Raw genomic sequence first — 24,747 nt, 5'->3', positions numbered from 1 at the left:
TGGCGCATCGGCTTCTGTGGCCATAATGCACCTCCCAAGGTTTTTGCACTACTCTGATCCAAGCTGTTGTTGTTGTTGTTGATTAAGGGTTTTAAGACACAAGGGCATCAAGGCCAAGATGTGTCTTTCCAGAGTTTTTTTTTTTTTTTGTAACTATTTTCAGATTCATTTGTGAAATTGGATTTTCCGAATGAAATTAAATAGTTCCTCTAGATTTGCGGAGTTATCTAATATCTGTTGTAGAGTAGGTGGATTCTGGTTATTACATAGACTTTGGAATTTCTGAAGCGCGGGCATACTAATAGGATGTGTTTGATTGTTGTTGTTGTTTGGTTTTTAGGAGCATTAGCAACTAAGGCCATATTGCTCCGGGATATGCGGTGGTCATTCCCTGACCTTTCCGCATCCTTCATATTTGGTGGCGACGGGCTCGAACCCCGGTCTAATCAAGAAGCGTGTGCTATGCACTGCTGCTCCTTCCCACCTGGCTACGGAGGCACCTGGATGTGTTTGACACTAAGCTGAACTTGGCATTGAAAACAGAGAGGAGGATTCTCATTAGCTAGTAGATTATAATGCGTAAGGTGAGTGCGGCCAATTCGTAATCTCGCAAGCATTACTTCTTCTTTGCAATTTTTTCTGATGCTTGATTTCCATATTTCTGGATTCGATTTTATTTCTTGGAGTTTATTGTTAGTTTGATTTCCCCATATTTGAGTCCATTCATCTTCACTTGCTCTAATAATAATTGGTCTGAAATCAGTGAATGGTACTATCATTGTTTCGTTTGATAGTTCTGATGCTGACTTGGCGGCATTGTCTGCTTTTTCATTGCCTTCTATTCCAGAATGACCTGGAATCCAGCAAAGAGTTATTTCAGAGTGGTTTTTTTTGACATCGGTAGATAAGAAAGCTAATTTCTTGTAGAAGGGGATGGTGAGAATGTTGTATATCCTGTATGGCTGAGATAGCACTGAGCGAATCGGTATATATTAAGACAGAGAGGGACGACTGTTGACATATTTCACTTAATGCAAGCTGTATAGCATACAGTTCTGCAGATAGAATGCTGCACTCAACTGGAAGGGATTTTGAAATTACATGTGAAGGGAACACGGCTGCTGCACCTATATGTGATTTTGTCTTAGAGCCATCTGTATAGATTATGAGTTTCCCAGTGTGTTGCGAAGTATAGTTGGCATGCAACTGTTGGATATTACATAGCGGAATGGTATTTTTTGGCCACTGAGTGAAGTAAAGATCAATGTGTTTATATGATGTCTATTCCATGGAGGTAAAGGCATATTTGCACTTTCCGCAATTTTATTGAGATCGAGTTTTCACTTTTTTATTACTTCTTGAAGATGAATCCCAGCAGGTCTGGGTTCATTAGGCTTGGATTCATAAAGTGTTGGCCATAAAGGTTGGTTGAGGTATACCCAACAGGGATGAGTTGGAAAGCTTCTTATTTTGGCAGCGTATTGGCAGAGTAGATGTTGTCTTCTAAGATAAAGCGGAGGATCGTGTGCTTCTATATACAAGCTTTGTACTGGCGCCTACTGCTGATCAAAGGGCACTGTGTTGAATGGTGTTCACAGACCATAAGATGCTGTTTTTAGCTGATGCATATACTATAGCTCCATAGTCTAATCGTGACCGGATTAGAGCACGATATAAATTCAGCAATGACTGTCTGTCAGCACCCCAAGATGAGGATACTGCATGAAGGATGTTTAGTTTCTGGAGGCATGTAGTTCGTAGATAGGTTACATGTTTACGAAAATTTAATTTGGTGTCTAAATTCAGACCCAATAATCTTATGGAGTCTATCATCGGTATTTCTCTGCCTTTCAGTTTTAATACAGGTTCCGGATGAAGCGATCGTAATTTACAGAAGTGTATTCCTGCTGTTTTCCCCTCGGTTAATTGATAGCCGTTGCGTTCTGTCCAGGTTTCAATTTTATTTATTGTTATCTGTAGTTGTCTTTCAATGGTAGCCATGTTCGATGATTGACAGGAAATAGCAAGATCGTCTGCATACATATAAACTTCTATCGTGGCTGGGATGTCTCTTATAATGCTACTGGTACGTAACACAAAGAGTGTGCCACTTAAAATCGATCCATGAGCTCCTTCTTCTTGTGTGTGAATTTTGGACAGCTCATTCTGGAATCTTACTTGAAAGGTCCTGAGCTGAAGAAAATTCTGAATGAATCTAGGCAGGTTACTTCTCAGTGGAAGTTTGTATAAGTCTTCGAGGATTCCATATCTCCAGGTTGTATTGAATGCTTTGGTAATATCGAAGGTTTTAAAGAAAAGCATTTCGAATGTGAGCTTCAACCTTGATGTGGACATCAGTTGTACACCTGTTACGGCGGAAACCAAATTGATGGCATGATATAGCATCTTGATCTTCAACAATCCAGGCATGTCTCTTGTGAACCATCTTTTCTATTATCTTTCCTAAACAGCTGGTCAAAGATATAGGACGATAACTATTGGGGGAGGAAGCATCTTTCCCGGGTTTCACTATGGCTACCAACAACTGACAGATGCCATGTGTCAGGGTAAACATTCTCTTCAAAGATTCTATTGTAAAATTTCAGTAGTATAGATTTTGAGTTTGACTTGAGGTGGAGAAGCATTATGTAGAAAATGCCATCTGGTCCAGCAGAACTATTTCTAGGATTCTGGAGAGCTTCGTTGAGTTCATTCATAGTGAACGGAAAGTTATAAGAATAAGATTGTTTTGTAACAAAGTTAATTTTATATTTTTCCGCGGACCTTTTTTTGCGTCTAAATGAGTCTTCATAAGATTGAGATGATGAAGTGACTGCAAATGTTTCTGCTAAAGCCTCTGCAATATCAGTTGGAGAAAAAATATCTATTCCTTTCCAGGACAGGATTGGGGGCTTTGGTTTGTTGACACTTTCCACTGAGGATACAGATCTTTCTCCAAATTATTCTGGGGTCAGTGTTTCTGCAGATGGTAGAACTGAATCGGATCCACGCATCCTGTTTAGCTTTTCTATGAATTTGGCGTGCTTCAGCTTTCAGCCTTTTATAGTTTATAAGGTTCTCCGTTGTAGCATTTCGGCGAAAAATGTTCCAGGCTTTGTTTTGTTTCCTTTTGGAAAGAAAGCAATCCCTTGTCCACCAACTATTATACCTTTGTTTCGTAAGGTTAACTTTCAGTATTGCGCTGGCAGCAGCTCCAAGTAGTTCTTCTACTATATGTCTAGTGGCATTATTAATAGATGCAGTAAGAATCAAATGGTTATCAAATTGCACTGTTTTCGAAAACTTCTCCCAGTTAGGTCGGTGAAAATTCCACGTAATTCTTTGGTTAGATGTATAGTTTGTATCCGTCTGTATTTTGCAAATTATAGGAAAGTGATCACTGTTGTGAAGGTCAGTTAATACTGTCCAATCAAAGCTAGGATAAATGGACGAGGAACATATGGACAGATCCAGAGCAGAGCTAGAATCTGTAGGCAAGTGGATAAAAGTATGCACACCGGTATTCAGTAGTGTTAAGTGATGGTTATCAAGTACAGTTTCGATCATCCTCCCTCTACGATCTATGTTCGGGGAACCCCACAAAGGATGATGAGCATTTAGATCACCTAGAAAGCATACAGGTTGGGGCAGTTGATTAAGTAAATTGTCAAGTTCTGCAATGGAACATGAAATGTTTGGTGGAATATAAATGGAGATGAGAGTGAGATTAATTCCAAGAATAATATGAACGGCTACTGCTTCTAGATTAGTGGAAAGCTGAACGGGTTTCGATGGTACATTACTACGAACTAATATTGCTACTCCACCTCTTGCCGGAGACTCAGAACATCTGTCATATCTGTATAGTGTATACCATGAGAAGTATGGGGTATAATTTGATGATAAACAAGTTTCCTGTAGACAAATATATGCAGGATCATGCTGGTGCATTAAGTATTTTAATTCGTAAAGATTGCTTCTTAGTCCTCTACAATTCCATTGAATAATTTTCTGCATTACTTGGGTTTAGGTTAGGTGGATTGGTCTGATTGTTTGTTTTTTCCTCGATCCTGTTTATATTTCTTTCGTTTTGAAAAGACCGGGCGAGTAATATCCATCTCGTCATCAGCACGAAGCAGGAGAACAGCATCTTCATTATCTAACTTCTCATCGATTTCCATAGTTCGTTCAGTTGGTTTATTTTGTGTACGATGAGTATCTTTCTCCTTTAATAATGTGCCTGAGTTGGGAACGTCTTGTTGTGGCTTGGATGGCTTTGTACTAGTAAAATGTGATGGACTCTTTGTCTTTGTTGTTGTCGGTGTCTCACCATCCACAAGGATGGATCTAGCCCATTGAGTAAGGGATAATTTAGGAGGAATAGTAATATAAGTCTGTGTTGAAAATTCTTTAGTGTTTTTGACTGCATTGGAATATGTTTTGGCAGGCATCACATTTAATATCTGTTTACGTGCCTCTTGATAAGATACATTTTTCTCTACCTTGTACTTCATTATTTTCTTTCCCATTTTCCATAATTCGCAAGTTCTAGAATATGCGGGGTGAGTACTCTGGCAATTGGGACACTTTGGCATTGCTGCTGTACATTCAGTTTGGGAATGGTCTGATGAGCCACACAGGGGACAGATTGTCTTACCTTGGCATGCTGTTTGAGAATGACCATACTTCTGGCATTTAAAGCATCGAAGTGGATTTGGTATATATGGTTGGATCTTACAGGAAAGGTAGCCAGCTTTTACTGATTCTGGGAGATTCGGACTGCTGAAGGTAAGGATAACATTTCTTGTTGGTGTAAGGACACCATCTTGTTTGGTCATAATTCTCTTAGCACCGACAACATGTTGTGCTTTAAGTTCTTCGGCAATTTCTTCCTCAGAAACATTAAGGAGGTCCCATTCCGAGATGATCCCCTTTGAGGTGTTTAAAGTTCTGTGCAGGGTTACCGAAATGGGAAGGCCTCCGAAGGTCGTTTGCTTTAGGAGTTGTCTAGAATGACTGGGATTGGAAGTCTCTATAAGAAGATCTCCTGAGCAAAGGCTTTTGACAATTTTGGGAGTACCTGCTACAGCCTCTATGCTTTTCTGCACAAGAAATGGCGACAAGCTACTAAGAGGTTTCGTTGATAACGAGTGTAAAATTAAGAAAGCAGGTAGGTCATGTGAAGAATCATCTTTTTTGATTCTTTTTGCTTGAGATGACTCAAGTTCATGCGAGCATGCAAGCTCTACAGTCGGTGATTTTAATGGATCCATAATTGCTCCTTTTTGCCCTGAGTATTGGATTATACTCAGATTACCACCCTCGCCATGTGGAGGCAGGAGCAGTGCCACCAGTGACCAAGCGATAAGAGTTTAGTGGTTAGTGTGTTAGAGAAATTGGTTTTATATATATATATAAGAAAGGTGTCTTTCCTTCCTTGATACGAAGCTTAGTTCTTTAGTTAGAAAAAGTCAAAATTAAATAACTTTATAAATAAAGAGGGTCTTAACAATCTCTACAATCTGTCGCTTAGAGAAAAGACACTTTAAAATCACTTTGGAAATATCGCTATGATCACTCGCTTGGCACTCGGGGCCCTGATCCAAGCACGAGGCGGGATTCGAACCCGCGACCTTTGGGTTGCCAGGCAGGCACTTTACCCACCCGGCTAGCCCGGTAGGCTCTCAAGCTCTCACGACAGTACTTGATGTTTAAGTATATTTCTTCCCTCCTTTCATTTTTAGTTTTGTTACATTTAAACTCTTAATGCAGCATTCACTGACCTAATTCATGCTTTGACATCCTCTGCCACAGAGCCTGAGAATTAGAATAATGTTAACAGCAATATATCTGTAACCTACAAATGCAATTTTCTGATGATGTGCATATGCAATTATTATTGAAACATCAGTGGAATTACTTATTTTTTAAAATGTAGAATATACTATTATTCTTATTTCATCAAGTTCAAGTGCTTACCTAATGTAACGCATGAAATTATTAAAAATTGTGCAGTAGACAGAAGAAAATACAGGTAATACATAAAAACTGCAATCATACCATTTTGGTTAGGATGAAAATAGCATGGCCTCTCATATCCCATAGTCTGTCCAAAAACAGCCCCAGCAGCTTTTAATCTATCAAATATGGGAGACATTCGCAACTGACGACCTGTGTGATATTCTTGAAGAGGATATTTTAACTTATAGTGCATTCCTAATAATATAAACAATTATAAGCCTGTTAAATACACACATTCATTTATCTGATATTATAAGCATTTTTAATAGTGCATATCATAAAATTAACATCACTGCATAAAATAATCAAAACAACATAACTTTTAGCTCAGGGGTGAAAAACAAGGTTGCCTTATGCTGCACTACCAATACCAATAAATAACGTTTCCCTAAAAAAAAAAAAGTATATAATGTTACTGCAAGGAACCATCCCCTGCTCAGAAAACTATATTGGTACCCCATCAGTGGGAGGATATTTACCTCAATTACAGCATCTGACAACCCAAATGTCATATTTGGTATGCCTAGCCTTTTCTTAACCAATGAGTACCAAAACTGTCATCTGGAGGGTGACACCACACACTAGTAAGTAACATTATACTTCTCATTTTAGGAAAGTGTATTTATTAGTAGTATGGTACAAGGCAACTTGTCATGGTAGCTTACACTTTGAGAGATCAAACTTTTTGTAAGACTTTGTGTCCTTTTACCTGGTCTATAAAATATGGATACAGATCTAACCACTACTTTAAATTTTCCTATTTTTTAAAAATACAACAAATTTCAGAATTAACTGGAGGTTACTTTTCCATCAGGTTTATCTCTGAACAACTCTAGGAGTCTGCGGAGGAACTCCAGTAGTATGGTGTAGACCCCAATAGAGGAAAGTCTGTTATAGTACCTAGTAGATACTATTAACAAATGTTTACCCAAGAGTTAAATTCTTAATTTCTGACTATTCTAGTTTTTCTTAACCCAAAAAAAATAAAATTATATAAAAGTGGACTTCTCTGTATTAAGACTCATAACAATAATTCAGTCTTGACACTGTTACTCTTCCTCCCCATACAATAGAAATGAGCAAATACTTGAAAACAAATATCTTTCAAGAAATCATTAGCTGAAGATTTTTCAATATCTAGTTTACTAATATTTCCTTGGAATGGCAGTTATGAAGTCAATCTTCAGATAACATACTTTAAATACTCTTAAAAATGAGAAGTATTAGATAGAAAAACAAAATATCAAACAAAATTAAAAATATTCTATATCAGTAACATATATGTTCATTATTAACCCAAATTCAAATCAACAACAGAAATTTATAAAGTTGGGGAGGGGACAAAAAATTATATTCCTAAGTCTGATAAAAATCAAAAAAGAAGTAATGCAGGATCATCCAGACAAGATTTCTGAAGTATGTTTTCCAGTTATACTTGTCATAGCATGGGTTTGTTAAGGGGAAATCTTGTCTGACCATTTTGATTGGATACTATGATTTGGTCACAAAGAAACAAATTGAAGCAATGTGGCATTAACAGCAACTTTCTGTTATGGATAAAGGGATGGTTGAGTGGAAGAAGAGAGAGAGTGGTTATAATGCACGCTGCTCTTCATGAACTAATGTTATTAGTGAAGTTCCCTCAGGGTTCGGTGTTGGGCTCGTTGTTTTTTATATTTATCAACAGGGCCGATTTAAATTCATTAAATTCATTAGCAATACTATCAATTGAAAATGATGTGGCTGCAATGGATTTTGCCAATGTCATTTATCAATTTTCTGATATAAAATCAAGGAAAGGAATTTCATTTGGCACTTGGTAAAAATATGACATTTGGTGTTAATAACAAAAAATTCTTCTTAAATGTTTGTTTTGTATTTTTGAATAGCTTTGATGTAACTTGTTGTAATGTAATGTAAAATTTATATTTATTCTGTAAGCATTTATTCTGTAACTATTAAGTGTCAGTCTGTCTCCAAATCCTTCCACTTCCAGATGGGATACCGATTTGAAATTTGGTATAAATATATGTGAATTGGCTACAATCCTATGTGCATTCCATTTCTTTCACATGAGTGGCTGAAATTTAATTATAGAAACTACTATTATTATATAAATTAAAGGCAAGCGTAACTGCAACCTGCTGCTAGTATTTTGATAAATGTCCTTATAAAAAATTGACTCTTTTGTAAAATTTTTATTGTTAATATTTTAATATGACAAATAAAACGTTATAAATGTCCTAGTTGTTTTTTTTTTTTTATTTTTTTTTTATTTTGTGTTTACATTTGTCTTTTTAACTTTTCTCTAGCAAAAATAAAAATATTAACTTTTTCTATCTGGAAGGGGGTGCAGGAATGCCTTCGTGCCCAGGGCACCAATATACCTCGGGCCAGCCCTGTTTATCAATGATATTAATGAAGGCATATCAGGTTTAAGTCCAAGTTCACAGGGCGATATAAAGATTGGCAGGGTGGTTAATGGCAATACTGCAACAGGATCTAGAAAAGTTAGGCAGATGGGCTGAGAAGTTGCAACTGAAGTTTAACATTGATAAATGCAAAGTATGGGCTGCTGCCCATATGCAGTACTTTGCTTAAATCACATAATGCATAACCCCAAAGTAACATACCAACTATGGGGTAGTACACTCAGGGTAGTGGAAAATGAAAAAGACCTGGGAGTAATTGTGCAGTCAGTAAATACAGACAGGCTGCTAGGACAGCTCATGGGGTTTCATGGAGTTTTATCAATGATATACAGGTTTGCTTGTTTGTTTAGGGATTTATTAGGCACATCGGCAACTATGGCCATAGTGTGCCAAGAATGATATACAGGAATTTTGCTTGTAGGGATAAGGAGATGATTATCCCATTGTATAAGGCAATGGTCAGGTAACATCTTGAGTACTGTAAACACTTCTGGAGGTTTCATTTTAGGAAGGATGTAGAGCTGCTGGAATGGGTGCAGAGAAGAGCAATGAGGGGCTGTGACCAAGAAATACTTCAATTCTGCAAACTGCAGCGTCTGGAGATTAGGCACCTGCAAGGTGATCTGATTGAGGTGTTTAAGGCTTTGAATGGTTTGAGCAAGCTCAATGCTGATGGGATTCTTCCTCTTGCTCAGTTACACATATGAGGGGGCATAAATTCAAGTTAAGGAAAGATGACTGCAGAATAGATGTGTGCCTTTAGCCAACGAGTGGTTGATTACTGAAACAAACTTCCATCTGTTGTTGTTGTGGAAGTTGATAGCTTAAATAAATATAAGGAACAACTAGATAAACTACTAGAGGGAATGGATAGGTGAAATGGAAAGTGTTTTTTTTTTGGCTGATGCTGTATAAGCTTGTTCTCTTGCATCATATGCCACTGCTAGTTCTAACATCATTAAAAACAAGCCACAAGAAACAAAAAAAAAAAAAATTTCCCAACTGCCTTAGCATATTGAAGTGGGAAAAAAAAAAAAAAAGAACTGTATTGAAAATTAACACGAAGATAGGGATTTTTTGATGAACATGGTTTGTAAATAATTTCTTATAGCTATACTTTTCAAATTTAAAAATAATTAACGATGCAGATTCTAATACATAATTTAATTTTTCTGTTTTTGATATACAAAATAATCAGGACGCCACCTAATGGCTGGATACTTACCGGGAACTTCTTGTATTCTATCTCGCAAAAATAGCCTGTTATTATGAGCGCCCAGAAATCTCCTAACATCCAAATCCCAAATATCCATAGCTGGTTCACCTTCTACAATCCACTCTGCTGTCATTTTTCCTACTCCACCAGCAGCTTCCACTCCAATAGATTTTGTTCCACTGGCCACAAAATAATTTTGTATCTAGGGAATATTAAAGAAACAATGAGAATATATGTTAATGGGTGCATATTCTGACAAATTATTAACAATATTGCAACATATAGAAAAGTTGCCATTTTCACTATATGTTTAAGGTTAATAAATTTATTAAATCATATTCTGAATGGTATGAAGAAATATTAAATGTGGCAAAGTTTAATGTATCTTAAAAGATGTTTATACAGCTCCCCAAACAAATAAGGAACTGATTGAAGAGTTGTTTTATAGATTATAACCTCAACCAACTTAAAATTCCTTTACAATATCTTCAGAGATTTTCATTTCACAGCACCTAGTACTTTAACACTAAATCAATATCTTATTAATCATTTCATCACAATTTTTTTAAATAGTAACGAATGGGCCTGGTGTACTGGGGTCCATGGTTTTTTAATAACATACATGTATACGTCATAAATCCAGTTTAATGTAAGAATACAAATATATACTAACAGTAGCTTTTGAGACGCATGTCTCTTCATCAACTGACATTTAAATACAAAATGAGCTGAGTGGGGCACGTTAATCATGCGTCATTGTTGTTGCACGGATGTGCGCTGCTTGCTACTCCACTGATCATCTAGCATTAAAATGGTTGTCTCTAGGCTGGGGTGTAGACGTATGCCATTTTGGCGATTTATTGCCTTTGGATTGTTTACTATGATGAGTGACTCTAGCCATAGGCGGTGGCGAAAGTGTCGTGAGCGGTCTACTATTTCAAAGTCACGTTTGGGGTCAAGATCGTGGTTGGTGGCCCAAAAATGTTCTGCGACCGTGGACTGGTCAGTTTCGGCAAGCCGGATTGCTCTGTTGTGTTCCGTAAGGCGATCTTGGAGACGCCTTGATGTTTCTCTGTAGCAACTGTTACAGTCTCTACAGGTGATGCGATATACTACGTTGCTGCATAAGATTGGTGTGACAGGGGTCTTCACATTGGAGACAAGTGAACGTAGGTTCCTGCAGGGTAATTGCACACATTTGATGTTGTAATTTCTAAGGACCTTCGAGATCCATCCTGACACGCCTGGATAATAGGGAATGTAGGCGGACGATATACCGACTTGGTTCGGTGGTCTTGGGTTGGATGTGAGTTCTTCTGCCTGTAATAGGCATCTGCTTAGCACATGGGATGGATAACCACATTTGGTTAGGTCCGCCTTCACATGGGAGATCTCGTTACGCCTAATTGTATCAGTGCTGGAATGGCTCTATAAGAAACATGCCGCCCTATCATCTATAAGAAAAGACAACTTCATCGTCGTACTTCCTGCGGATAAAGGGCGCCGGACCGTTGTGTTAGACCGATCAACCTACCGAGAGAAAGCCCTGACCCTACTACTAGACCCAGACGTATATGAACCTCTATCTGATCCACCCATTAAGGTCTTGAAACGTCTAGAGACACATGTCAATAAACTCGTCCACACATGGTTTAAAGATAAGAAGATCTCGACTACAACTCAGCGTCTTCTACGTGCTACTGGCTGCCAACTACCGCAATTCTATGGATTACCAAAGATCCACAAACCGGGTATTCCCCTCAGACCTATAGTGTCGTGCTGCAGTGCCCCAACGTATGAACTGTCCAAGCATATCGCACGCCTCCTCTCACCTCTTATAGGTAATACCTCGCACATCGTTAAAAATAGCAGTGAATTCATCCACCTCATTAAGGACCTTTCAATCCCTGACAACACTGTCATGGCATCATTTGATGTGATTTCTTTATTCACTTCAATTCCCATCCAACAGGCCGTGCACTGCGCCAGAAGGCTCCTCGAGAATGACTTAAGCCTCCAATCCAGGACATCACTATCCACTGATGACATCTGTACCGCCCTCAACCTATGCTTATCAAGCAGCATCTTCACTTTTGAGGATTCAGTCTACCAGCAGGTACATGGCACTGCAATGGGTGCCCCTGTTAGTTCCGTAGTAGCCAACATCGCCATGGAAGATCTGGAGGAGCAGATACACCGGAACCCACCTACACCTATTACAACATGGTGTAGATACAGTGACGATATTTTTACTATAATACCACATGGCTCTGAAACAGCACTATTGGAATACCTCAACTCCTTATCTAATTTCATCAAGTTTACTACAGAGTCAGAGGTGAACGGTACACTCCCGTTCCTGGAAGTCCTAGTGCATCACGTAGGCCCACATCTAGAGACTTCAGTATACTGCAAACCTATGTGGTGCAGTCAATTCACTAACTACAGATCCGGCCACGCACCAAGCCATCTCAATAGCACTGCCCGCACCCTATTCTCCAGGGCTTGGAGCCATTCCAAAACTGATACAATTAGGCGTAACGAGATCTCCCGTGTGAAGGCGGACCTAATCAAATGTAGTTATCCATCCAATGTGCTAAGCAGATGCCTATTATAGGCAGAAGAACTCACATCCAACCCAAGACCACCGAACCAAGTCGGTATATTGTCTGCCTACATTCCCTATTATCCAGGCGTGTCAGGATGGATCTCGAAGGTCCTTAGAAATTACAACATCAAATGTGTGCAATTACCCTGCAGGAACCTACGTTCACTTGTCTCCAGTGTGAAGACCCCTGTCACACCTGTCCTACGCAGCAATGTAGTATATCGCATCACCTGTAGAGACTGTAGCAGTTTCTACATAGGAGAAACATCAAGTCATCTCCAAGATCGCCTTACGGAACATGACAGAGCAATACGGCTTGCCGAAACTGACCAGTCCGCGGTTGCGGAAAATTTTTGGGCCACCAACCACGATCTTGACCCCAAACGTGACTTTGAAATAGTAGACCACTCACGACACTTTCGCCACCGCCTATGGCTAGAGTCATTCATCATAGTAAACAATCCAAAGGCAATAAATCGCCAAAAAGGTATACGTCTACACCCCATCCTAGAGACAACCGTTTTAATGCTAGATGATCAGTGGAGTAGAAAGCAGCGCACGTCCGTGCAACAACAATGACGCATGATTAACGTGCCTCACTCAGCTCATTGCACTTATCCGTTGTATTTTGTATTTAAATGTCAGTTGATGAAGAGACACGCATCTCAAAAGCTACTGTTAGTATATATTTGTATTGTTACATTAAACTGGATTTATAACTTATACGTGTATGTTATTAAAAATTTTTTTAAAACCATTAAAATATTCCTAAGGAATGAGTAGACCTGGGTTCAAGCCCCTGACTGCTAAATACGGTCGATCTGCCAACCCGCACTGGACCAGCGTGGTAGATTATGGTCCATTTCCCTCAACATGTTGAGGAGGCTTCCATCCTGCAGTGGGCTGATAATGGCTGCAGTTTACCTTTTTTTAACTTTAAGGAATGACAAAATTCTCAATCTTCTGTCAAATGAAAAAATGTGCTCTAGTGGAATATGTAATGCTGAGCTGGGTTGCACTGGGTTATTTTGCCAGTGTCACGGTTTTTTAGTATAGATAAAACTCGCAAATCTCTTCCTCAAATTCAGATTACAAAACTAACTTAATTCCCCTGGTATTAGAAGGTTTACATTCATTTCCAAAGCAGTTACTGCAAAACATGCTAGCTGATTTAGCCTCTGAGCTACTTTCAATCTGGTTTGTGTTCAATGCCAAATACGCTACTTCTAAATAATACATGTAATAATGAGCTTCCTTGATGACATAATGAGTTTCCTTACATCATTCAGCTTTACTAATATTAATAATATTAATATACAAAGGGTACTAGGAAAGTTCTGCAATACAGCTTTGTTTATTTAATTTTTTCAAAGTAATTTCCTCTACATTCAATACACCTCCCCATCCTCCGAAACCAATCTTTAAACCAGTTCTGCCAAGTTTCACTAGGGAGTCAAGCACACTCGTTGTCCCAAGCCCATAGAAGGTCCTCATCACTGGAAAACCGCCTCCCTTTTAGCTTCATTTTCACATGCGGGAACAGTGCAAAGTCGCAGGGAGCAAGGTCTGGACTGCAGGGAGGGTGCTCGAGAAGTTTCAGTCCTGTCGTGGTCAAATATTCGGTGCAGGCTTTGGCGTGGTTAGCTGGAGCATTATCGTGATGGAGGTACCAGGTGTCTATTCTTGACTTTGGCCGCAGGTTCTTCATAGATCCAATGACTTTAGGCAGGCATTGTTCAGTATACCACTTAGCTGTGACTGTCTTCTGCGTGTCCAAAAAGACACGTTCCACAATTCCACTCGATTTGAAAAATACAGCTATCATTTTCTTCTTTACAGATCGGGATTTTCTGACAATTACGGGTGTGTCGTCATCATCAAAGACCCAAACTTTGTTTTGAGCCTTGGTCGACAGATCGTAATAGTACAGCCAAGTCTCGTCACCTGTCACGATGTTGTTCACATACCGAGATTGTCCCTTATCAAACTTTTTTAACATCTCCCGGCACCAAGTCACATGTCGTGTCATCTGCTCTTCAGTCAGTTGATGCAGCACCCAGAGAGAACAAAGTTTCTTCACGTGCAAATGATCTTGCAGAATCGAACGAATTGCTGGTGCATTTAGGCCCAAAGTATCCTCTATCTGTTGGTAGGTCACTCGCCTGTTTTCGTCAAGCATTTTCCTCACAGCAGTAACGTTTTCCTCCGTAACTGACATTCGTGGCCTTCCCGGCCTCTCAGAATCCTCCAGAGTGAAATTTCCCCTTTGGAATTCTCTATACCACCTGAATATCGTTGTACGATGTGGACAATCATCATCTAGTGCAAGAGTCATTTCTTCTAAGCACTGGTCTATGGTTAAACCACGCACAAAATTATACCGCAAAACTGTCCTTATCTCATTTCGTGACCGCGATGCCATCGCAAGCACTTTACACTCTCACTACTAATGAATAACTGAGCCCATCGACTAGGCGCGGCGGCTACTATGCACGTATGAACATGTCTCAACATGCAGCAACAAGCAGCTTCCTGTGATTCATTGTTGCGTCATATTGCAAAACTTTCCTAGTACCCTTTGTATAACTAATACTTATGTGAATTTAACTAAAATCATGTCTCAGACTGGGGCAGCAAAGCAAAAAGCTCAAAGTAATGTAGTTGCTTTGGCTTCAGGGAGAACTATCTAATGCAGTTTCCCTATGAATCAGGATATAAATATGAGCTACTTGCTGCATAGTTCTGAAGCTACCAATAGTAGGACATGATAGAGAGGAAGGGCTCTATTATGTCCTGCTACTGAATTGATAACACAGCTTTGTGTGTTATCAATTCAAAGAGTGTAAGGAGATTAAGTGAAAATTCAGCATTCTGATAGGCAAATATGAGAGCCTGAAGAACATGGTTCAAGCTCTCGAAGGAATTAAAATGAATGGAGTGCATTAAATACACAGCTTCCCAGCACAACGCTTGACATTGAGCTGGGACAACCCTTATGCATCAGACAATATAGCAGTATCCCCAACAGCAGAAAGCACTAGAGTAGAAGTAGCTATGTTTGTGAATCTACTAACAGGGAGGCAAGAAATATATTCTGCAAAAGGATAGATGGAATAGGACTAAGGTCTTCTGGGAGGGGGGGGTAAAGTTAATGATATGGTCAAATAGTTATTGTCTTTTAAGAGCACAAAAGATTTGTACAAGATGATTAGTAATCATCTTGTACAAACCTTTGGGGAGTACAATGTGTACAGAAAGAATATAGGATAGGAAGGGAGGAGGGATTATGCTATTAGTTAAGAAACACAAAATCCAAAGAAGTGAAGCCAATTGACATCGCTGGACAGTGTAGTGTCGAGTCAGTTTGGTGTGACGTAAGCACTGAGAAAAGAAAAATGAGAGTAGGTGTGTGTTATAGGCCTAATGACTCTAATGAGTATAATAAGAAACTGTACAGAGAAATAGAGTGGGCCAGTTAATCAGAGAGTCTTATAATGGGGTATTTTAATTTCCCAGATACTGACTGGAATTTGTGGGTTGGTCACTCACACACAAGCAAGGTTTTTGTGGATTTATTGGATGCTTGTATTCTAGATCAGCATGTTCGTGAGGCAACTAGAGGGAGTAATACGCTTGATCTGATTATCAGTAGTGATTCTTCATGCATTAAGAATCTGAAGATAAAGGAACCACTAGGTGACAGTGATCACAGTGTGCTGAAGTGGCATTTACTTAAAGAGGTAACTACCATTAGGGGTAAAGGGAAGGGTTTTTGCTTTCGTAAAAGCGACTACAGTGGTCTGAGACAGTATTTAAATTCTATATGGAAGGACCAACTGATGATGTTACCAACAGCAATTCAAAATGGGAAACATTCAAAGAATTTATCTTGGAAGCTACTAGACTTTACATACCAACTAAGAAATATTGTTCAAGGTTTAGGCCTAAATGGATATAAGATGAACTAATGAGACATGTGGCAGAGAAGAAAAATGCATGGGATGCACATAAATTAATGGGTGACATGGAAGCCTATGACAGATATAAGCTGGTCTGTAACCAAATCACAAAGGAGATTAGGCAGCCAAAGGCAGATTATGAGAAATCTTTGGCAAAGGATGCAAAGAAAAACAGCAAAGAGTTCTTTACCTACGTAAACTCTAGAAGGAAAGGGATGAATCAGATTGGTCCACTGGATATTGACGGTTCAACTGTTGATGATCCTACTCAGGTAGCTAACAAACTAAATGAGTATTTTGCATCGACATTCACACGAGGAGTTATTTAGGGAGGAGAATGCCAGAGGTGAATTAAACTCTGGCAGTGAGCTAGATGATTTTGTAATAACTGAGAGGAAAGTGGAGGAGAAATTGTTGAAGATAAACATAAAAAAAGGCAAAGGGGTGGATGGGATCTATCCAGGTATATTGAAGGAGGCAGCAAAGGAAGTAAGCAAACCCTTAGCCATAATTATGAGAGCTTCTTTGGACTCAGGGGAGGTACCCATGGACTGGAGATGTGCAAATGTGACCCCAATTCACAAAGGAGGATCAAAGGGTGACAAAAGTAATTATAGACCTGCTGTTGTTGTTTGGTTTTTAGGAGCATTAGCAACTTCCATATTGCTCCTGGGATGTGTGGTGGTCATTCCCTGACCTTTCCGCATCCTCCGTATTTGGTGGCTCACGCATAGACCTGTTAGTTTAACTTCTGTTCCAGGAAAATTAATGGAGGCACTGGTTAAAGAAGCACTGCAGGATCATCTAGACAAGACTTCAGTTATAGCTCGGACACAGCATGGATTTGTTTTTAAGGAAAGTCTTGCCTGACCAATTTAATTGGATACTATGATGTGGTCAAAAAGGAACTGGATGCAGGGAATAACTTTAATATCATATATTTGGATCTTAGAAAGGCTTTTGCTACTGTTGTACATGGAAGACAGCTGAGCAAATTGGAGCACTGTGGCACTGGAGGCAAATTGCTGCTATGGATAAAGTGATGGTTGAGTGGGAGAAGAGAGAGAGTGGTAATCAATGGACACTGCTCATCGTGAACAAATGTCATTAGTGGAGTCCCACAGGGTTCAGTGTTGGGTCCATTGTTGTTTTCTGTATTTATAAATGATACTGATGATGGCATATCAAGCTTAATGTCCAAGTTTGAGACAATACGAAGGTTGGCAGGGTTGTTAAGGACACTAATGACAGTACTCTGCTGCAACAGGATCTAGAAAAGTTGAGCAGATGGGCTGAGAGGTGGGAAATGAAGTTTAACATTGACAAATCTAAAGTACTACATATGGGAAGCAGTAACCCCAGAGTAACGTACGAACTCTGTGGTACTACACTGACAGTGTGTTAGTTGTCTGACGGCACCAGGGGTTTCCCCCATCTCCGCGTTGTATTCTTTGTGAGTGACACAGAACTCTGTGGAGGCCAGAGATTTAAAAAGTGTGTGGGGAGTGGTCTGTTGTTTTTCTGACCATTTAGCCATTGGGCCCCACCGTTGCCCACACTTTGCCATGAGGAGGCAGGTCAGGCACCCAGTAGATTATTTAAGTACTCTGGCAGGCTCTACCATCTTTTTCTCTACCACCTAATTTTCGAGGATTTCAGTGGCAAGCCTTAAAAAAAAAAAAAGGGGAGGGGTGTACACTAGAATTTGGCCAAAAGTGATTTACAAGAAAATGGTAGAATTTAGATATTGATTAGAATTTGGCAGCACTGCTAAGGGGTGTACTTGGTCGGTTTATTCAGAGAAGGGGGGAGACTGAAGACTGGGGGGAAAACAGATAGAAGAATAGTAGGGACGATTGAGTAGGCATCCCCAAAGAGGTCAGTGGAGATGAGCCCCACCAGGCAAAGTATGGGGGGGTAGACAGGGAGGAGAGGAGACAGAGACCAGTCTCCTCCCTCCCCTGCCTGGGGATGGGGTTTTTAAAGAGGACCGGGTTAGAGTACCCAGTTCAGGTTGCCAATGACGTGTTGGCAGCAATGCCACAGAATGTCTTCGTCGGTGTCATGTCCAAGTAGTGTCAAATCTGGTAGGAAGGTCAAGCTACCCATCCTGCTCTGGGGTTGGGATATGTTTGTTGGCAGTGGTTAACCCACCAGACGAAGGAGTGGGGGAGAGAGACACATTTACTTCATTCATAATATGCATTCGCACTCTACTTGCATTCTATTTTTATACTTTTTTTTTAATACTTTTTTTTTCTTTTCTTTCAAGTTTCATATATATGTATATATATATGAAATTCTATTTTTATTTTTATACTTTTATTTTTATACTTTCTATTTTTATAAAGTATAAAAATAGAATTTATTAATTTATTAATTTATGAATTTAATAAAAATAGAATATTATATAAAAGTATAAAAATAGAATTTACATTCTATTTTTATACTTTTTTTTAATACTTTTTTTTTTCTTTTCTTTCAAGTTTCATATATATGTGTATATATATATATATATATATATATTTTTTTTTTTTTTTTTTTTTTTTTCACTCATTCATTCATCTTTTGCTCACACACCAGGGAGGGATGCAAAGATGTGTAATGTAAATTTAAATACTAATTAAAAATAATCAAATAAATTAAACTAATCAAACAAATACTAAGTAAAACTAAATAATAAAAGAGGCCTACGTGCTCCGGATTCATAATGCGAAAAATTTTTTTTTATTGTGTTGCACAGAGCATTAAACTGCAATACATAAATAAGCTTTCGGCTGGGTGGCAGTCTTCATCGGATTAAAATACTTGAATGGCAGTTGGAAGAGAGATACACTGCCAGGATGGTGCGTGAGGCGCGTGGTTAATTGTTTGTTGATGTTTGTGGCTGTGATGTATGGTGGTGACGTGGCCAGCGTTTGTCTATGGATAGAATTACTGACTCTGTGATGGGATTAACTTGACAACCACTGTTCCTGTTCATAGAGGTATCCGAGCATTTTATATTTAACAATTCCAACCAGGTACGCCTTAGGTAATGGTGGGACCTGTCCACAACCACGACATCGCAGTGTGGGTCGATGTCGTGGTGGGTTGTCCAGACATGCTCGGCGATAGCGGAGTGTTCCACATCTGCCAAACGGATCGCCCTTTTATGTTCTGAGAGGCGTTTCTCGAGTCGACGTCCAGTCTCTCCAAAGTAGCAGCTCGTGCAGTCACGGCAAGAGATGCGATAGACCAAACCGCTCTGTAGAAGGGTGGGGACAGGTGCTTTTATGTTGGAAATGAGAGAACGCAGTTTCCTGCCTGGGAGTTGGATGCACTTTATCCCATGTGATTTTAGGATTCTACCGATCTGTTGTGACAGGTTGGGGTAGTATGGGATGAATGCCCTCGTGGATGACTCGTTACTGTTGGTGTTGCTATTGGTCGTCATGTTGTCGCGCGCTTGTAGATCACACCTGTCAAGGACGTCGATAGGGTAGCCACACCTCGTAAGGTCTACTTTGACTCTGGTGACCTCTTTGCGTCTTTCATCTGCGGAGCTGGAGTGTGTCCAGGCACGAGTTAGCAAGGTTTGGGCACTGGAGAGGAGGTGGCCCCGTGCGTGTGCTGACCGGAAGTTGGTAAATTGGCCAGCACACATAGGCTTATGATAAACTGTCGTCTTCAAGCATGTGTCTTCGCGCTGGACAAGTGTATCTAGGTATGGTATAGAGTTGTTCGACTCCAGCTCAATCGTGAATTTTATGGAGGGCGATAGTGAATTGAGGTGGGTTAGGAGTCGCTGACCTGAGTCTCTAGGGATGACTACAAACACATCGTCCACATAGCGACACCAAAAGGCGATGTGATCTGGTGCGTGTGTAAACGCACGTCCCTCTAACTCCTCCATCACGATGTTTGCTGTGACCGAGCTGACAGGGGAACCCATGGCTGTGCCATGTATCTGCTGGTAGATTGAGTCATTAAACATGATTGCACCCCCTGTTAAGCACAGTCTGAGGGTAGCAGAAATGTCATCAGGCGTCAGTCTAGTTCTGTCGCTAAGGGTTCCATCATTGTCCAAGAGTTGTTTTGCACAAGAGATGGCAAGTTCCACTGGGATGGAGGTAAAGAGTGATATGACATTGAACGATGCCATGACTTGATCTTGCGAGATGGATATAGTGGTAGATACAGATCGGTAGAATCCTAAAAATCACATGGGATAAAGTGCATCCAACTCCCAGGCAAGAAACTGCATTCTCTCATTTCCAACATAAAAGCACCTGTCCCCACCCTTCTACAGAGCGGTTTGGTCTATCGCATCTCTTGCCATGACTGCACGAGCTGCTACTTTGGAGAGACTGGAGGTCGACTCGAGAACCGCCTCTCAGAACATAAAAGGGCAATCCGTTTGGCAGATGTGGAACACTCAGCTATTGCCGAGCATGTCTGGACAACCCACCACGACATCGACCCACACCGCGATGTCGTGGTTGTGGACAGGTCCCACCATTACCTAAGGCATACCTGGTTGGAATCGTTAAATATAAAATGCTCGGATACCTCTATGAACAGGAACAGTGGTTGTCAAGTTAATCCCATCACAGAGTCAGTAATTCTATCCATAGACAAACGCTGGCCACGTCACCACCATACGTCACAGCCACAAACATCAACAAACAATTAACCACGCGCCTCACGCACCATCCTGGCAGTGCATCTCTCTTCCAACTGCCATTCAAGTATTTTAATCCGATGAAGGCTGCCACCCAGCCGAAAGCTTATTTATGTATTGTAGTTTAATGCTCTGTGCAACAAAATAAAAAATTTTTTCGCACTAAGCAAAACTGTAGCATTTATGGTTCATGCATTTATGTATTTTTTTGGCCAATTACATTTGCTCTTCCACTCATTCCCATTCACTCTCTCTTTCCCTCATGCTAGGTCACTCTTTCTTTCACCAAAACTGCCATTTATTCCCTTTTACCTTAATTCCTAGTTCACTCAGTGCCCAGCCTATTCATTTTTTTCTTTCATTCTCATTCATTCATTCTTCTTTCATTCTACATTGCATCCCTTTGCTACTAGCTTTCAGCTAATCTGCTTCCCAAGTTGCCTGTACATCTCCCTCCCTACGTGGTTACTTATTTGGCATGGGACCTCAGGTTCCTACACATGGTGGCACTTCTGTAGCCAGGTGGGCAGGAGCAGCAGTGCATAGCACACGCTTCTTGATTAGACCGGGGTTCGAGCCCATGAACACCAAATACGGAGGATGCCGAAAGGTCAGGAAATGACCACCGCATATCCCCGGAGCAATATGGCCTTAGTTGCTAATGCTCCTAAAAACCAAATAACAACAACAACCTACACATGGCAGGGTAGTCCTGGGAAGGTTTGTCATTTCAGGTTTTTGTCAGGGTGCAGAATACAGCTATCCTGATAGTTTTTAAGTCATCGTCTGGGCGTGGTGGGAAACTTGGGCAATTTTAACTATTGATTATTGATTAATTGTTGGGGGGCTGAATTGCCATTCTTTGGATAGTTCTGTGCATTTCAAATACTTTCTGTGTGAAAGATGTAAAGGCTTTATAATTTGACTCTTCTATGATGAACAGATGTTCTTCTCCCCTGGGAAGGGGCCAATCTGTGCTATTAGCTCTGTTCTGGGAATGTCATATATTATACATTCATATAGAATGCGTGCCCAGTCTTCACTCTTGCCACAGGTGCAGTTTGGGTCATTAATCAGGCCTAAGAAGGTTAGTTTCACCTTTAGAGAGCCGTGACCTGTCAATATAAATGTTGCAAAAAGTCCAGGGGCATACCACTTAGGTGGCTTTGGGCTAACAATTGCCACCCATGGTAGAAACCATTTGGTAACCAGACCTCTGGTTTCCTGCTCCCACTTTGCCATACGTCATGGAGCTTTGTGGTTATTCTTTTTTTTTTTTCCATCACTGAAGGTGTTGGTTGTATCAAGGGCTATCCCCAGAAATTCTGTTGGTATGCCCTTTTTAAATCTATAATATAAGCCTCTTTTGGACACTTCCAGGTAAAGTGGGAGAGCTCCGGCCAGCAACTGTAGCGCAGGTGTGCTTACTGTGCGACATGCTCTGGTAATAGTGAGTAGTATTGTCCTTTGTATTGATTCTAATTTATTCCTATTTCTTACTATCGCCGAGCGGGTGAACCACGCACCGGCTCCATAGGTGATAACAGGTAGAAACATTGCACGGTATATGACTGCCAGGGTCTTTCTTTTGAGCCCCCAGTCTGCTCGACTGATCCCGGCAATCATACCTGCATAATTTCTCACTTTCTTTGCCAAGTAGATCAAATGGGGGGTAAAAAGTTAATTTTGAATCAAAGACCACTCCAAGACATTTTAGTTCTGTTACCATTTTTATAGTAGTTGTGTTAATTTTGATTTGTGGTTGTCTTCTTATATCCAAATTGCCTTTTAAAAGTATTTGTTTGGTTTTTTCAGGCGATATTTTGAGCATGCATTTCTGCCCACTCCTGCAGCTGCAAGAGGGCGGCATTTGATCTTTGCTCTACAACCACTCACATGTTACCTTTTACAAGGAAAATCACATCTGTAAAGGCCAGGCTTTCTACAGGACCCAGATCCAAGGCCATAAATTCGTCCAGAACAATGTTCCAGAAGAAAGGGCCGAGGATTGAACCCTGAGGGTAGCCTTTATTCACAGGGTGTGTCAATTCCTGGAACCTTGTGCGTACTGAGACACTTCTGTCTGTAAGGTAGCTGTTTATTACCTTATAGAGGTTTTGTGGGGGATTTGCCTGGAGGAGTCTCCTAAGGACACCAGAGTGAGTCAAATGCCCCAGCAAAGTCAATGGAGATTGCCAGTATATATTTTTCCTCTGAGTTTTCAACTGTTGTTAGTAGGTGGTGCATGGCATCCTCCGTAGAGTTTCCCTGCTTAAAACCATACTGATTGTCACAATGTAAACCTGCTTCCATGTAGTACTGAGTTAATCTACTATATATTAGTCTTTCATATATTTTCCCTAGTACAGGGAGTAGGGCTATTGGTCTATAGGATTTGGGATCAGTAGGCAGTTTCTCTGGGCTTTTAAGAATTAATCTTAACACAGCTTTTTTCCATATTTTTGGGAATATACCTTCTCTCATACAGTTATTATATAGTGCTATTAATTTGTCTGGTGCTATTTCTGCTAATATTTTGATAATCTCAACCTCTAAGAGGTCAAAACCTGGGCATTTATTGCTTTTGGTTTTAGATAGTGCTATTTCTAAGTCTTGTATAGTGAACAGAGGTTCAATATTGGTATTGTCATATTCAGTATTTTCTTTTATAACGTCTAGCTGGGTGGGAGAATGATTTCCAGTTTCAGTCTGAATGATACTGTCTAGGATGTTATTTACAGAATCCACCCAACACAGGGTTGGGGTTCCATCTGGTTTTACAGTAGTTTCTAAGACATCTCCTCTTGCAGCTTGTTGGTCACTATTCTGTAGACAACTCTCCAAGGGTTATTGTTTCCAGTAGTTCCCACCAAGTGCCTCCAGCATTCCTTTTTCTTGTCTCTTATGAGGGCTGTATACTGATTCCTGAGAGTTCTATAAGAATCTCTCAGTGCATCCACCTCATTTTGTGGCCAAGATGTTCTGGCTCTTTGAAAATGTCTCCTCGCCTGGTGTACCCTACTTCTGAGTATAGTCAGTTCGGGGCACCACCAGGGAACTGTCTGCTTTCTCGGTTTTTTTCCGTGGGATAGACAGGGTTGCTGTTTTTGATAAAATGTTTGTCATAGTCAGTGTTTGCTCATCCAGGCTACAGCTGCCTGATCTAGACCACTCATTTTCCTGTTTTTGCAGCACAGCTGCTGTATTTTCTGCAAAAACCTGCCAGTTTGCCTTTTTGAGGTTATACCTTTTAGTATCCAACAAGGAGTGTTGGGTTATTTGTAATTGCCTGTTTAGTTTGAAGGTGATGGCTCTATGATCTGATGTGGTCCAGGCTGGCTGGACACACCAGTCTGTAATTTTTTAAGCTATTGAATTGGTACCATATACCATGTGGTACCACATGGTACTGCTAAAAGTTGGTAAGTTATTAGGTTGATTTATCACTTGAAAGGGTGAGGTGGCTATAAAATCTGATAATATCTGGCCATTGTGTGTGCCTGCCCTGTCTTCTGTACAGCTATGCCATAAGGCTGATCAGCAGTTGACATCAGCACACACTATGATATTTGCTGTAGGTAGCAGGTCTGTGACTGCTTGTAAATATTCTATTGTAGGATTTATATCTTTTCCAGGTCTGGAATGAATAAAGTGAGATAACATAGAACTGTCCCACAGCACTAGTGATATGAGCACACACTGCTGTTGGGGATCAGAGGTGACTCACCTTTGTGACTGTAAGGTCGGTGTTTTTCACTACTATTGCTGTAAAAGGGAACCCCCCCCCCCGAGGTGCATTCTATGATTTTGTAGTTTCTTGGGTATCCCCCGAACCCTATTCATATGTG

General features: G+C 40.2%; 1 protein-coding gene across 1 annotated transcript in view; it reads right to left on the bottom strand.

Annotated features, from left to right (window-relative positions):
- Nucleotides 1-24,747, bottom strand: part of LOC150089900 (pyruvate dehydrogenase phosphatase regulatory subunit, mitochondrial-like) — a 197,592-nt gene that overhangs the window by 61,261 nt on the left and 111,584 nt on the right. The window contains 2 exon segments of the mRNA XM_090368894.1: nucleotides 6,061-6,216; nucleotides 9,679-9,871. Of these exon segments, the coding sequence (XP_090225020.1) occupies nucleotides 6,061-6,216; nucleotides 9,679-9,871 (349 nt within the window).

Source organism: Mastigoproctus giganteus, chromosome 2 (genome assembly GCF_048544385.1).
Source record: "Mastigoproctus giganteus isolate SK-2022 chromosome 2, ASM4854438v1, whole genome shotgun sequence".
NCBI lineage: Eukaryota > Metazoa > Arthropoda > Arachnida > Uropygi > Thelyphonidae > Mastigoproctus > Mastigoproctus giganteus.
Note: the sequence above shows the minus strand (reverse complement) of the source record. Positions and strands in the feature narration are given on the sequence as shown.